The sequence below is a fragment of the Epargyreus clarus genome, unplaced genomic scaffold, assembly GCF_041222505.1.
Source record: "Epargyreus clarus isolate Ecla_fem2 unplaced genomic scaffold, WU_Ecla_fem_2.2 ptg000008l, whole genome shotgun sequence".
In the NCBI taxonomy this organism is placed as follows: domain Eukaryota; kingdom Metazoa; phylum Arthropoda; class Insecta; order Lepidoptera; family Hesperiidae; genus Epargyreus; species Epargyreus clarus.
This window is the reverse complement of record NW_027332216.1, coordinates 267580-285458: the sequence shown is the minus strand read 5'-3', so window position 1 is coordinate 285458 and position 17879 is coordinate 267580. Positions and strand designations below refer to the sequence as shown.

Below are 17879 nucleotides of genomic sequence, written 5' to 3'. Positions count from 1 at the left end.
AATTATGGCAGTATTGCTTGGTGATATTATCCAATATCATTTTTTTGAATAAATCTATCTTAATCCATGAAAAGTTTTCGTGGAAATCCCTTCAAGCAAGGACATGTACACGTGTAAAATGTAGCTTATTTCACTCCCAGAATTTAGACGAATCAAACGACACTTCATAATATGGTAAAATCGTCGTTTGGGCTGGAGGCCATACCAAGGAATGAGCCATTACCCTCTCCTGTAGGATAAAAATACAGATAAGTAATGGATAAAAAATGTTAAAATATATTTCTCCACTTTCGACACTCACGGCGAGAAGTACTTTCCTTTTCTAGGTCGGCACAAAAGATGAATACCTATTGTTTTGTACCCTGCCTAAATAGCATAATAGAGCGCGAATGCGCAATCACTTTGCCGCGCAAAATATATCGTACATACCGATGTACAAGATATATGAACACCCATGCAACTGCGACTATCACATTGCTATTAGGGTGACGATTGTACTGTGCATTAGCACATCTCTTTTTGTCATATGTTTTGGCCAATGACTTTTCTATTTCAGCATATACAACAATAACCGTGAGTACCATTACCAAATTTGAAAATATCATCATCATCAACCCATTACTGTCCCACTGCTGGGCACAGGTCTCCTCTCAGAATGAGAAGGATTAGGCCATAGTCCACCGCGCTGGCCAAGTGCGTATTGGTAGACTTCACAAACCTTTACGATTTTTTTTTATAAATCTCTCAGGTATGCAGGTTTCCTCACGATGTTTTCCTTCACCGTTTAAGCAAGTGATAATTAATTTCTAATACGCACATAAATTTGAAAATCAGAGGTGCGTGCCTGGGATTTGAACCTCGGACCTCTCGATCGAGAGGCCGCGTTTCTTAACCACTAGGCTATCACTGCTGTTTTTACTAGGCTATCACTGCTTTTTTTTTTCACACATCATACTTTGCTAATATCATATTTTATTATTTTATTAAGAATTAACTTCTCTTTTATTTTATAAAAAAGATACTTATTTGGTAGAATTTCTTTCCATTTTCTGATGCAAACAATAAAGTCACAAAAATGAATATGATTTTTCAAATCATATTCGTAGAAGTAACTTTTTATCGAGCGTGAATAGATACTCATATAAATGTATCGTAGTGTGCAGACCCTATACTCTTCAGTGTTTATAACTCTTGCCTATCTAGACGCGTCTTCGCAGATGTCATCACACTTTTTCGAACGCCTCACTTTCACTTCGACAATCACACATAACACTCAGCCGTAAGTCACATGCAGGCTTGAAGTCACGCGGCGTGACGTCACGGTCACGGCTGATCCCGCGAGGACCGACAGGAATCCATTGTTTTGCCTCGCCTTACATTATGCTCGGTTTTGCGATTGAGTAATTACTCGTTTTTGAATGTCACTGGCTCTAAATAGTAAGCTGCTTAAGAATCGTAAAATGATGTTCTAATAGCGTAGCGAAAACAATCTTTATACATTTGTTGTGCCAATTTGAAATTTAATAATGTACTTAAACGTGTATGATATTTTTTATATACATATACATACATACATGTGTTAACTATTGTAGAAATCAAGGTTAGGGCAAATAGAATTTCTATTACAGGTTCTACTACAGATGGTTGCATTTCTATGAAATCTATTCATATTTCTAGAAATGCAACTATCGCTCGCTCACCTATTTGATAAATGACACCAATCAATATAACTGTCCTTAAGATAGGACCTCAGTCTTATTTGAAGCGGGTAACAAATCAATGTGCGATCTTGCGAAATTCTGCAGAACAGTGAGACATTATTATAGTAGAAGCATTTACCTTCTCTGGACGAGTCTATGTAAAACTGTGCCGTAGAAAGCTGTCCTACACACTTATCTTAGGTTTTCTCTAATTGTCCATGACGGATAGGGTTGACACTTTTATGTATTTATATTCATGTTAGAATCTACTTTGAGTAGAATATTTTGATTTTAATTTACAGTTATTACGGAAATTTCCAAAGATTCAAATAATAATAACGTGTTGAAGTCCAAGGGTGTGTACATATTGAATAAAAAATATATAATATGTTTTTGCATAAATTAATTTAGTCCAAGATAATTATTTTAACAAATTTACATTTCCGTCTTATTTTAATACAATTAAAATTTATAATGTTTTTATCGTTCTATTATTAAATAACACGAATAGTTTAAATTAAATATTTTTTTCTATAATTAAAAATTATATTTTAAGTAGATTTGCGGTTTTGTACAACCCTAATGTCGCTCATAAGACGGAATACTGCGAACGTACTTTCGCTATGCAAATCACTTACCTAAAGCAGGCCATGTGTTAATCAATTAAATACCCATTTCCATGCTAGTGGGGAGTTCCTTGTACGTGGGACACATTAAAATTAAAGATTTTACAGCCTTTTTATAACAAAGAAGTAACAAGAATGCAGTCTACCAGATGGTTAGAGGCTACTACAGCTCATGGACACCGTTGCGACCCCTTGGGAATAAATTGGAACGCCTCGGATAAGTAAGTCTCCCTTACCACAACCTTCATAGCAGCAGCATTTAACACTGCTGTTATGAGACAGAAATAGGTGTCGCGGCGATGCCTCTGCAGTCAAACAGGCGAAGGGTTCTACCACCTTCGATAGCAGCTTCTTGCTATTTGATGAAAAAGCATAAAACGTTAGAAGTCTACTAATCTGCACCTTGTCTACCCGTTGTATTATGCCAACTCAGCGACGAAAGCCGTGATAGAAGTGGGACAGTAATGGATTGACAATAACAGAAATAAGTGTGAAGATACACTAAAAACTGCCAAGGGTGTTTGTAGAGTTGTTTTTGGTGATTACAAAATATTCTAAAATGTAATTATTTACCTAATAATAATTATGAGATCTAAGTTTTCATGAACTATGTTTAATACAATATATATTGTGTTCGTTAAACAGTGACTCATATGTACAAGTATGTGGTCTGTCTCCTTCAGTGCGGAACGAAGGAACAACTACAGAGCTCCATAGAATAGTTTGGATAAGCATGACATTGAACTAATGTAGTTCTGATAAAAAACTTGACATTACTACTTTGCAATCAATGTTTAACACATACACTATTATTATGTCGTATACATACACTGATAGCGGTATCTCTGCAGTAAATCCCACGATGGATTCTATGTTGACAAATTTTGATCTTTGGTACACAAGAATTAGATAGTTTGATTATTAATAATGGCATTTATTAATAATTTATACATATTATGCAGCCGTAACGTAAATCTTACGGTAAAGTCTGAAATGGTTAGTAGATAAGACAAATATTCTTACATGAGGTGTTCCAACTTAGTCCTCAGGGGTAGGAAGGCATCTGCGATAACTGTAAGCAGAACAATCTGATTTGAAATTTATTAGTGTCCGTAGCCAACATTTTTTTAACTTTAACCAAGATTTTTCAGAGTTAGGCCCCAAGCTTTTCTATACAATATCTTGAAGGTACACTGCAACGATAATACGATTTTGACATGTGCGATATAAATATACCACTATTGTTATGTAGAGTGCTTGCTGCAAGTTTGCTCCGCCAATTTAATACAAAAATATAGTCACCCAAACTATCTGGACTGACCCATAACATTATAGTTTGCTTAAACGAAGTCGCAGGCAAAGACTACTTAGTTCTTACAACATATGCACAAAAACATAATATATTCAACCAACAGTGCTCTGAAGTTGAACAAGAAACGATACAAAAACTACACCTTGTGTAATACGGGGAATCCTATCTTAATAGTTATTAAAACATACTTGTGTGATAATTTTCGTAATTATAATCAACTAATAAGCGCCGTGCTTGGGACTATACAAGAATACTTGAAATACCAGAAATATTTTAATCAATTTTGTAAAACTAAATCTGTGTAATAAAGCTTATTACAGTGTAAATTACTACATTATTGATAGTCACGCATGATGTAACGTAACTGTAGAACCTCAATCAAAAATCATCGATATAAGTAAGTACTTAAACTTAAGTATAATTGAAGATGAAAAATAATAATAATTAACTAATATCTGCAGTTTCTTATGACGATTTTTCTGCATAGTCTAGCGTTCGGAAATTCCGGCTAGTCGGTGTTCATAAAAAGTTCCATCGGAATCTATTTAATTTAATGTGATTGGAATTAGATTTTTTTAAGTATCAGTTAAGTTTCATATTTCTCACATATTAATATACATTTTTAAATAGCCACGAGACATTTCAAATTTAAAACTATAGGTATTTTGTAAAGTTTTAGGAACTAGGATTTAGTCGCCTCCTATGTTTTCCCTAATAAGCTACTCTATAAATTCAGGCAAGTGACAGTACTCTAAAGGATTTACACACTCGAAAAAACGTATTGATTATAGCTTTAAATTGAATCGTAAAATATTAAGTACCACACCAAAAAGTGAAGACATTCTCTAGAAATTACGTTTAAGTTGTTGAAATCTAATATTTACGATGGTTACCCAGTAAAACATCGTTTTAAATGCCATGACAAACATTAAACTTAAGCGACATTCATAAACTAAATGTCAGACGTTTATATAAAAAAAAACATTTATTCAATTGTCCTAAGCGACATGTATAAAATTGACGACAGTAAAAAATACAAATCGGCCAAGTGCGACTCAGCCCATATGCAGTGGGGTTTGTATCATAATCAAAATAAATTGTATTTTGTAATGGGTTGGTATCAAGTAATATATATCCGTATATATAAGAAGTACTGAAACCGACCACTGAAGACTTATTGAGATGGAACTAAATCTATCTTACACTTTTTTCAAACCAGAACACAGAAGTCCTTAACACCGCTTTCACAATTAGAATAGCCGCAGCCTTTCGAAGCACGTAATTATCGTTTAAAAATACATAATTATCGTTTCTGTTAAACCAATCCGTCCAAGCTATTAGTTTCGTTAATAACTGACTGCACGCTTATTAACCGCCCTAAACCCATAAACAAAATTGAATAGGTACCTATTTACTATTTAGTTACAAGTTAAATAACACAATTACTAAAACATTTCCACTATACTACATATATTTACACAAATTGTGATCAGTGAAATGTTTCTAAAGGAATCCATCACTTTGAAATGTTGGTTCAAGTGTTTTATTATTATTAAAATGATAATTAAAACAAAGGCAACGAGTTAATTTGGCGACACCGTACGTCAAGAACACTTTGTTTAGGTGAAATGGATCACTTTTCACAATAAAGCAGTTTAGTAACCATCCATGCGTATTTAAGTATTAAGTTAACGTGCGTCAACACGTGATTGACTTTGATCATGGAGGAGGGGGGTGTGTGTCAGGGGATCCGGAACCTAACACAGGCAAAATGAGACAAAATCTTTAATTATGAGGAAAATTTTCGCTTTTATCAATTTAGAAGTACGAGTATGTGCATTCCGAAATCTCTCCTTAGCATACGACGAGAAACATTTTCAGAGACTACTTTCGATCTTTTTTTTGCCGACTGTCGCTGTTGCATTCCTCTTAACAAAGCTTGCCAGACAATTGTAGCGGTTTCTGGCGGAAATTCGTATGAATTGAGACGTCTAGTCGAAGTTGTGATATTTGTGTAGCTACTAGCTATTCTTCTTTGATATACTTACTTTTACACATTACATTACTTACAGAAAAAAACGCTTTCCTTAGGAAATACAGTACGTAAGTAAAAAGTATTATATAAGATAACTATAATTGAAAACGTGTGATAAAGTGTGAGAATGAATTTTCGCATCGTATAGATAAATTAAAATAAAATAGGTAAGTTAAATATATATCTCTCTAAGATAAAATTTTCATCAGAGTCCTAGCAATATATAATTAATAATGTATCTTAATAGTTAACTTGATAGAACTTTATGCTTAAAACTCTATTTATAACTGTTAACTCTATATAGTTTCTGTGCTGTTTATCACCTCATAACTTACATAGGAGTTTTCCTGAAAACAACTACGACGGTGATGAAAATGAATTAAAAGGCGTCCACAAAAGCCAGGAAAATTATAGCTATTAAGATTAGAAATTTTAAAGACAGATGTGCATTGTGCGTGTCTGGTATTCGATCCTCGAACCACCACGTTTTTTAAGCTGAGTTTATCCCCCTAGGATGTGCTACTGCTAAATAATGTCGGTGTGAAAGGACCGAAAGACAAATGTTTATTATGCTCCAACGATTTCAAGTCGTATCTCATATTCTACCACCTAATAACGTACCAAGTAGGTACATGACGTATAATGAAGTATGATTATGGAACACTCCCCGAAAGCATAAATACAGTGAGTAGCCACATCGTAGTTATTACAGCTATTTACGACCTCCTACGAATCTACGATGTAGCAACCTCGAACGGAATTAGTCTGTTTTGACGCGAACTTCGATACCTATTGTAGATACATTATGTGTTTTACAGGAAAAACCTCTTTCACTTTATATTTAAAGTTCAAAGACATTTTTCTTAAAGTTAAAATTATTTATGCTATATACTCGTACTATATACACGTTGATTTAAGCACTTATTTAACGTATTGATAATCTTATCAATCTTGATGTAGTAAGATTTTTTAATTTCGCGGTGATGCGTCCACCAAAGTAGGTAGTGAACTCCACTTGCAGTCATTATTCATCAAGTAAAGACTGTTATCACTTCTTTTAACGATCAAGGAACTTTGGATGTGTTCGATATATTTTTTTAAGTTTTCATGAGTGGGCCTTATGATAATGCCTTTTGTGGTTCCATTTTGCTGATACCATGCCTATTCTGTACGATACATTATACTGACTTGAGAGTTTTGATATGTGTGTGGTATGAGTTTTCCCTTTGCACTTGGCATTCTCACACTCTTAACTGTATCCTCATCTGTAGTAACGCATCGTTAACCTCAAGTAAGACTTCAATTCTGTTTGGCCGAAACACTTCCTTCAGGATGACTGTTTCCTCATTTACAACTATAACATAAAGAAAACCGTAAAATTTCACGCCCTAATAAATAGATACAATAACAACTAATGTTTAAATAATAAACTACCGTCATCAACATTACTCAGCACTTTTATGATCTGACAAACGTGACGAAGATTCCTTATATGATAAACAAAATATAAATAGTTAGTAGTTAGCCTATTGTTTCAGTTACGATAATAACAACTAGATATTGTTTACAGTATGTTCCGTGTGGCCCTCTTGCTATCGAAATTGTCTATTGATAACTATTTATGTGTGAAGGCAATCTGACGGTTATTATGATATATCAGATATGGTCTAGAAGTAACGAACACACGTACAGATCCTCACAGTACATCCTTCAGTGGAAAAAGGTGAACTGAGCCAGAGTATGTACTTATACAGTATATATAAACCGTTTAAGAATTTAGAAAAATCCGGTAAATAATCGGTAGAAATATACCATTATACCATATACTACTCCAGAGACGTCAAGAAAATGATAAATATTTTTGTCAAAAAAAAATTAAACTTTGCACAATTTAAGTATTTTATGCACTATAACAATATAAATAGTCAAAACAGCAGAAGAGCCAAAATCAAATACCATTGACGGCTTTGAAAAGAAAATATAATAATTGACTCATAACTTTCACATGCATCCATGCAATTGTTCACAATGGAACTATCGATCGTATAAATATCCTGGAGCACATAAACTATACGGGGGCAGGGTCGGTCACGAGCAAGCTGACCCGCTTTGACTAAAACTGGGGTCAAGGGGAGCGCTTGCGGTGGAACAATCCTTTCAGTGTCCTGGAGTCTTACTACCATCTCTTCAAACAATATTATTTTAATCATACGTTGAAATTTCGTACTACGACCTCCTTAAAGTAAAATTGTTTTTATAATATTAGAATTCATTCATTCATTCTTTTTTTGCAGTAAAATTATTTTTTTAGCAAAATATGACAATTTCTGTTGGTTTTATACAATGGATCTCATTTTTTCACATCATTCGGCAGGAATAAAACAAAATGTTTTAAGGAGGTCGTGGTACGAAACAAAATAATGTTGTTGCAATATTGAAATAAAACTTGCCTGATCTATGATGGTTTTTAAAAGATGGTGGTAGGCCCCCTGTAGCTAATGTTTCAATGTCATTACACAAGCCACGTGATCTAGACCTTATGTAATGAGACACAGGGTTAAAGGTTCATAAGGTGTAACTGCAATATCTTCTGATGTAATTGTTGTTAACATTGCGTCGTCCTTTCAAGGCCAACTGCCAGTGTTTGTCACAAAAAATTGTTTTAATTAATAATTATAGACGATGTTTTTATACACATTTCCTGTGGTATAATAATAATGAGTTAATAGTCATTCAAATTAATTAGAGCCGGCAGTTTTAATCAAAACCGAAACTTATAATAAACTACAAGTGCATTTCAGATGTAATTAATCCCAGATGAGATTGGATTCTTTACTGACTTCACATAAAAATATGTCGCCTATCCTGAGAACTTAATTGGGGATTCCTCATATAATTTCACATAAGTTTCTCTACCTTATGCCACCCTTCAAACCAGAACATAGCAGCGTATTACCAATCAAACCGTCATACAACCGCCTCAAATGGCTTCCGCAATTATACATTGAACGCCAAAGAGCTTATTAAATTGAAATCTAAATACGATGAAACTATACAATGTGTGGTTAATTATTCCATCACACAATACGTACGAGTACGTGTTGCCACAATTTGACGTCAATGTTGGAACATCTGTGCACAACCGATCCATTTCATGTTTGTCAACATTGCGAAATTTGAGAAGTTACTACTAACAGGTAGTAGGTACAAGTACTTTCATCCGAGTCTGTTACTTCTAAACAATGGTCTTCAGTGAATCCATTGGTATTTTATGAGATAGTAATATTGTAAGGATAGTAGAATTTATGTTAAATATTTATAAGGATGACAGAATTATTAAAATAACTAAGTATATTTGATATCAGTAATTATTTTTCCAAAATTTACGTAAGACCTTTTAAAAGGAACCCAAAAGAGTTTTATTGTCTATTTGTCTCAAAACTATTTCATTTATTTTTAAATAAGGTATGTGCCTTTAATAGTACTTGAAACGTTTTTATTATCATGCGCTTGGACTGCCTTTTAAATGGCCATAAATATTCATATAGGCAGTATGGTACAGGAAATATTTGAAAATCGTGGTCTACTTCAAAGTACTGACATTGATACCTGTCAGTACTGTGCATTAGATGTGCATTGTTAATAAATATTTTAATATAATTTTATCACAAACTTGATTTACAATTGGATTATTGATAGATTAGTTTTTGTTTAGAAAAATATTTAACTTCAAAACTATCTACCAAGTTTTTTCCTGTTTTGCAGTAAATTGACACACATTTTTCTTGAAAACAAAATGATGAGTATTTGCGCATTGAGCTACACTTGTCAAATATGGTTTTGGTAACTGTTTAAATCAACTGAAAATTAAACATGGCGAGCCAGGGGGAGGGTTTAGAGGCTCAACTACCTCGAAATCTTTAAGCAACTGGCCGTGATAATCATAATCGTAATCAAAAAGGGAGTTTTGTGGCTTTTAACTTCTTCCAAAATAGCAGCAATTGTTTTCCATAGGGATAGATTGAGATGGATGAATGGATATAATTAAAAAAATATAATACCTATTTAAGTTAGTGAAAAGATGCCATGAAGATTTTATAAGTCTGCCTTCATTTAAATCCACTGCCCTGTGTCTGAAACCACCCATCCAAAAACTTTTAGTGTTCAATTTTGCGGACCATATTTTCTATTTAATATATTGACTGAGCTCTTCTCATAGCAATCTCACATCTGAGTCATGTGTGAATAATGCGAGTATCTCACGTATGACATGTAACACTATCTCACGTGCAATCAAAGCAAAGAAATGCTGAGAACACGTCGCAATGTGTAACTTTTCCGATTTTAAACTTCATTGTATTACGAATTACAAAATAGCTTATTGTTAGGACGAGGTTGTTTACCTCCGTCTGCTGGGTGGCTCATCTTCCTTCCTCTTAGATATACATTGTTTGTAAACTTCAGAGCATACATTAAGAATGACAAATTGCTTATCTGTCCAACAACAAATATTTTTTGTTTATTTATAAACACCTTGATGGTGCACGGATATTGCAGAAGTGCTAACTTGTTGTTTTCATTGAAATTAAAGTAAATGTTGACATTTTTCGAAATTAAATCAGCAAACGAGCTTGCAACTGAAGTGATGGTAAGTCACTACCACCGATTAATCAACCAGGTCTGTAAATCTAACCCATATAGAACCTGTATCTGTGACTACGTGAAGTCCATCAGATAACCACCATTACGCCGCTACTAGAACTCCTCGTAGAAGTGCTTGTCTTACACTTCTTTGTTAGGAGGAAATAAGTATGAGTACCACAAGACACAATAAAAAGTCATTGCTAAAAAATTCGTTACTTGTGAGAGTTAATAACTTCGTTCATTATTTGTTGAAATGTGCAGATTTTATCCACAACAGAGATATTCATAAACACAAATTGACCCGCGGTCAAACACTCATAACAAGGCCCCTATTTGTCACTCACATAAATTTTCATTTCATGTCGGAAACCATTTAAACTGCTTTAAAGTTGATTATAAAATTGATCCCTAAAATTACTGAATATGCGGATATTTTTTTCGTGTAGCGCATATGCCTTAAAGTGTTCTGATATAAAACAACCGTACATAGGTACCTTATTTAATGAGAATTGAATATATCTTTTTTGTCATGTGCCGATTAATGTTTGATTCTTCTTTGACATTTCCATGTCGACCTATAAAATATGGTGGAGGTTTCCGTGAAAATGTATTAAATTTCAGATTGGTTCTTTAATGGTTTGTTGAAAGGTAAAGCTATTAAACTTCAGGGACCACTTTCACTACGTATTTCCCTATTACGGTTTTTTAAGAAAAATACCGATCGAAAATAATTATGCCGATGATGATGATCGAAACAAATGTGTCGGTGGTACTGCTACAGACGCTGTAATCCTCCTCTTTACAGGATCTGAAATACATTACATAACGAAGACTTCTTTCTCCAGATGCCAACGGCACGTACCCAAGCGGGTACCCGGTGAAGGACACGAAGCCGGCCTGGCAGAGGGACCTGTCGAAGCGGGCGCGGGGCTGCTTCTCCGCGAAGACGCTGCTGCGGCGCATCCCCATCCTCGCCTGGCTACCCAAATACACGTGGAGGAGCGGCCTCGCCGATATTATTGCTGGTGAGTCAATCATAAATCGCATTTTGGGCAATGTTTTGCGTAGGTCTGCAGCCAACAATTTCACAATAAGAAATACTTCTCACTTCCTGGAGCATTTGTAGATAAAATAATTCCGATTCGATTTTGATTTTTACGTCAGATTACTACGAAAACGTTGAGTTTTTTAATATTCATTGTTTGTATAAATTACTGACTGACCCATAAATTTGACTGATACTTAGAAACAGTATTCAAATACTTTACTAAAGACTTAAACAGCACAGGATCTGACCAATATCTTACTGTAAATCTCAATCGATAGATTCGATTGTTTTTAGTAAAAATTTTCATCTGGTTGATATCAAGTTCAAATTACTCTTCTTTGTACTAGATGTAGGTAAATATTTAGACTGAAATCTACTAATAAGAAGATAATGGACTGTATCTTGCGACTGAGCGCGCGGCACGTGGGCGCCCGCGCAGGCGCAGGTAACGCTTCACCGACGATTTAATTATCTACCGATGACGAATGGCAGATTCGATACAGTAGGAGTATCGTCATGTTTTTACCGGCTTCAGATAATGCGGTAATGCTATAGTAGTTGATACTGAGATCAAATTATCGGATGACAATCGTCTCTACAATCATTACATGATAATTTTCATTTGAGCTTCTATTAAATGCATGCGACAAATTAACAAGTAATTATTGCTGAACGTGGGAAAGACTGGACCTATAGTGATTGTTCACAGATCCTACAATTCATTGAATTGAATTCAAATAATCATAATGACCTGAAAATTACTATTCAAGCAAAGGCAACGGGGAGTTTAGTTTGTGGGCACTAAAGCTGATTGTATTTTGGAGAATCACAACAATATTCCGAATTATACTATCATTATTGTAAAGTTATTGTAAATTCCAATAATACAAGCTATCGAAGGTTTAAATTAGTTTTACGGACAATAATTAAAATTGCTATAATTAACATAATTTGCTCTTGATTAAGAATTGTTGAAGTGAAGCAGAGCAAATTGTATTTTTACGCAATAATTAGTACATTGTTATTTCAATAAGATTGAGTTATTAAACATTTTTTTTCACTATGATCATTTTCTCTCTCATCCATAGGTAGTCCTGTCATGTTTACGCAATGTTTGTAAATCATACTAAGTAATGCTGTTCTTACTACTTAGTTAATTGTTTTTATAACTTCCACAAAAAAGTCAATTTCAAAGCTGAATTTACGGTAAAATATCATTTCAAAATTAAACAGTCCCGACAGCCTGGCGTTAGGTCTATTTAATTGGGGTCCCGACCGTGAAGTTTTTGATTATTTTCGAAACAATAATTCACTTGTTCTAATTTCACAACGCACTGTTTATTTTCAGTTTTTTCAAATCAAATTAGATAACAAATAATAAGTAGCTTCACATTTGTACCTTTCAGAACAATACTATTTTTTCAGCTTTGCCGAAATCTATGTATTTATTTGTAAAGGGTTTTTCTTAAGAACTTCTAAGATTATCGTTTGAGTTTCAAGTAATTGACCTATCCTAACGTTTGAGCAAATGCCATCAAAGCAGAGGTCGGTGACCCGGGGCGTCTGCATTTTGATGGCGACTGCAGGCAACATCAGATGCTGGAGACAAACGACTCTGACCTTAGCGCCGCAAAAACACAATTTCCCCTCCTCACTTAACAAGGCAACTCGAGCATGAAATTACAGAATTTTCTACACTTTTGTGCACGTACTTTTGTCTGGAGTGACGTTTCGCAAATATTTACTTAACTAAGTACAATATTTCACTGCATTATGAGTTTCCCTTTATAATTGTTAGTCTCTACTTTTCTGTTTGTAAAAGTTCAATTTTTGAGAGCTTTCCGTGCCTTCGACCGTTTCTCAACATTCATATACGAGTATTTTCACATTATCCTTCACATATTTTCAAGGTGAAAAGTAGTCCTTGCCATTTAAAGTCCTTTATCTTTAATATCAATTTTTGCGCATGTACCTACTGCGCTCAAAACAATTTAGTCATTTAAAACATTAACTCGAATAGAGTAAAAGAAATATTTATAGTTACTACGCCAAGCAAATAAAAAACACCATTTTTTTTCTATAAACCCAATAGTTATTAATAAATCATTGTAAAGCTGTAACAAAACCTAGCAATTACTAATTTAGCCGCAATGCATGTCAATATCATTCAACTTTTAAAAGAAGTTATTGTAATAAAAGTATTACAAATTATACTATTTTAATATCTAATAATTTATTAAAATCACAATTTTGTCATCAAATCTTACTTTTGTTGCCTCAGCAACGTGCATGACTAATCGAATGTTAATAAAATATTAAATTTCAAACTGAACAGACATTCAATTTCACTTTTGCAAACATTCTTGACCTCGTTTTAGAAAACAGCTCAGGGAATAAATCCATTGTTGTTGGTATTTATTTATTTTTTGTAAACGTGTCAAACATGAACGGAATTTTATTTTATTTTTGTAAATGACATAAATAAAAAATCTCCTTAATCCATAGGCTATATTTAACCTATTATTGCCTCAAAGTTAACAAAAATGTATTTTCTTAGCGTACATTAAATAAAGATAAGGCATGTTCACACTAATAGCGAGGCTAGTAAAATTATTATTTACCATTTTAACATTGCAATGTGCCAAGTAAGTAGGCCAATGTTTTTTACAAACTATATTCATTACATTTCTTGTGCATGACTCTGTAAATAGGCAAATTCAGTTCTTACAGTGACAGATTGCGTGACGCCTACTTGATGTCAGAAACCTATATTGTACAGTTACCTTATAATAAAATACAATGCAGACTAAGCAAAATTACTATAATATGGTATTACCATTGATGTACTACTAAGTCTTTATTATGGCATACGTACCTACAATAAACCTACAATAAACCTATTTTCTACGCCTGTTATTAATAATCAAAATATCAGTAAAAATAAGGTTTATTTATTTAATTACAATCTAATTTGATTCCCTTAATACATTGCGTGTTTGACTACTGCTTGAAGAAAAAATGACACGCATATTACCTAATTACTGATCAATGCTATCATCTTCTTGTGAACGACAACTTTTCTCATCATTGCGCATTGTCCAACAAATTACAAGAATAACTTGATTAATCATTATTTAAATTGATAATTATCGTCTTCTCTTATTAAGATCTCATTGCATTTATCTACTGACGTAATCACTTGTGACCTAATTATATTTGATACATATTTATAATCGGATTACATATCTTGTTATAATTGTGTATCGTGTAAGGCAATTTATGAAAGAATATATTTTGTTTATACGTATTAACCAATACGTAAATTAAATAAGAAATATAAATTTGAAACGCCTTCCTAGGTCAAGGCACCTTATTCATTAATGTTAACTTTAACGAAATGCTTTTATCGAGAAATTTATTTTCAGCTCTACTAGTTTTCAATTATGTCAAAAAGGCAAACAATTTGAATCCTTTTCGATTATCTCAGTATCAGATTACCGGAATCCCTCCAGGATTAGAAGAATTAAGGCCATCCTCCGCTATACTGGCCGAATATAAGGATATCCGACACATTTCTACTAGTCTAGGTATAGGTCTAACACTATATCTAACGATCTAACGGTGTAGCCCTAACACTGGTCGGAAGCAACTGAACATTACAAACGAATGCAAGTTGCAAAATCAGCGATGCTTTTGACAAACGACCTATTTATTATTTAGGTAGAGAAACAAAATGCACAAACGTCGATGGCGATGATTGTCAGCTGATAATAGGGTGACACAGCCTTGCGGCCACTATTGTGTCGTTTCCGTCGCGGACACAATGCTCCAGCTCAATGCAACTTCTGGGATCGAAGCGGATCACTTTTTCACTTATATTTAACTTATTGCCTCGGACCTACGTTTCCGGGTTCTGTAATTCCGATAATTATTTTCGACACCGGATATGTTTCAAAACTGTTTTTTAAGTCACTTCCTATTGCGCTAAATGTACTTTATTTATTTGGCTATTGTGTTACCGAATTTATTTATAGTTTTCGCTTTTTTTACAATGTATTGCTTTTTTTCGCTGATTTTTTGTTAGCCTTGTACCTTTGAAATCCGTTTAGTTAGTCTATTTGGATGTGCAATTATTTAAAAAAATATAAATAAAACTCTCAAAGATACAATGTAATAAATATTCTTGGATCTGTACCTACAGAATTTGGTGGTCGCACAGCTGTGCGTCTAGATAAAGTATGTATAAAAATAATAACATCAAATGCATCAACCAGAAATAATATTAAATAAGTCATATAAAAAACCTCAAATATCGGTAAAAAAGCTATTATAATGACTACGTACTATGTGATTCATACGTACTATATATTTATTACTACATTTCTTCCTTATCCTTAACTGCAGGACTGACAGTGGGGTTGACGGTGATCCCGCAAGCCATAGCGTACGCGGGCGTAGCGGGCCTGCCGCCGCAGTACGGCCTGTACTCGTCGTTCATGGCGTGCTTCGTGTACACGGTGTTCGGCTCGGTGAAGGACTCGGCCATAGGGCCCACGGCCATCGCCGCCATCCTCACGCGGGAGAACCTGCACGGGCTGGGCCCCGAGTTTGCGGTGCTGCTCGCCTTCCTGTCCGGGTGTGTGGAGCTCGTCATGGGGATACTGCAGCTTGGTAAGTCAATTTTGTGATTGTATTTGTGTCTGTAAATAGTACGCTAATCAATGTTGGCCTAGAATAGCCTGCTCATGCTGAGGAAATAGGCAGTAACATTTCCGGTAGAGTAAGTCTTTGATGGTAATAAACGTGCTGGGTCCTGTTCGGCAAATATGGCACACCCATATTTTTAAGAGTATTTGTAGCAGTGGGCTTTGAAATACTAAAGGATAAGTGAAAGCTCTTACAGCACAACACCTGCCTCATTCGTATATACAGGTTTTAACTCCTCAAAAACCCTGTCATACACGTAGGAGAACTCTATATCATCTTTTCAGTTCCATAACATTATATTGAAATGCTGTGTTCTGTTTAAAGCGGTGTAACGCAAATACTAGCAACTTAGTAACTATAATTGCTAGCTAAATTGCAGAACAGTACAACTTCACGTGTTCATTAAGTATACGATCTTTCAGTATTAAGTTTCCACGTACGTAATAACGTACCGCTCGCCGCTACTATGCGGCTGTTTATTGTGTAAACAAATAATGTAATTTAACACGTAGTTATTCCGCAAATCCAGTAGCAATAGACATAATGGTGGAGACAAGCGCATTGTACGAGACAATGACGGGCGCCGTCGCACCGCTTGCCAACGATTCACGCCCTAAAGGGTTGAGAGGTACATTCGTTTTTCGTAAGATTAAAGACTATTAAAAATAACTTTTGTCGACCGATTTACATTGATTTATCGACGAGTATGCACTGGGTTCCTTTAAATTGTAGAAAAAGACGTATGTGCTTGCGATGTCAAAATTAGAGGAAACCTACGAATTATGAAGATGTCAATTGGAATTCTTATTAGGCAAAATAACATGGAATATCCAAGAATTTAACTACATATGATAAAAACAGAAACCTGACTACTTAAAAATATATTCTATTTCGCTCCTACAATATACACAAATCCAACGACACCTCATAAATATCTTAAAATCCATTAAGCTTTTCGAGCAGAAGGACCAATGAATGCAACATAAATAAATACAAACATACATCGGGTACCTACAAAACTCGTTTTATAAATATTTCATAAATAAGAACTAAATAGGCAGTTGCTAAGTATTAAGTCGTTTATACATAGGTACTTAGAAGTAAAACTTACTAGGAAATTCAAGAGAATTGATAATTATTTGCATCGATTCCACAATATTATACAATTTAGTTCTTAGAATACAAGAATATTCATAAACGTGTCCCCAGATTACAAGAATGAGAAGTATAAATGTATCTGATCTAGATCTGGTAAACGTGGCAGCCCTGCCCAGCATTGTTACGATCTCACTACAATAACATGAGGTCAGACGCCACTTCCTGAAGCCATCTCCCAACTGTTCAAGATCAAGTTTGAGGTCTAAAAACTGTCGACAATAGCATCTAGACCTGCGATAATTATGTCTATTGTTATGAAGAGCTTGGCAGTTTGTTGAAAAATATTTTTTGAAATAAGTACTCAGCCGCAAATTTTAACTCAATGCTATCGGTATGATTGTCATAATCTACATTATAATGAGAGGTATACAAAACGCCTTTATTACTTACCTTGAAATCTATAAAAGATTTTCTTTTAATTCATACGTGATATTAGATATTAGGTAGGAGAGTTCACGAGCCATGCTACTAAGATTAATCTATTGTAAACAATCCGTAACTCAACATCGTGTCTGAAGATTTCACTAAAACCTTTTAATATCGAAAAATTGACATATGCAGTAGCTAAATTTACAAAATTCCACTATCATTTAACGCGCCTAACAAAACGATGTTTGCTGAATTATCCCATTTTACTTAAGTATTATAT

General features: G+C 34.2%; 1 protein-coding gene across 1 annotated transcript in view; it reads left to right on the top strand.

Annotated features, from left to right (window-relative positions):
* Positions 1–17879, top strand: part of LOC140744056 (sodium-independent sulfate anion transporter) — a 42466-nt gene that overhangs the window by 13546 nt on the left and 11041 nt on the right. Inside the window, exons 2-3 of the mRNA XM_073075510.1 lie at positions 11163–11342; positions 15770–16036. Coding sequence (XP_072931611.1) covers positions 11163–11342; positions 15770–16036 — 447 coding nt within the window. The remainder of the gene's footprint in view (positions 1–11162; positions 11343–15769; positions 16037–17879) is intronic.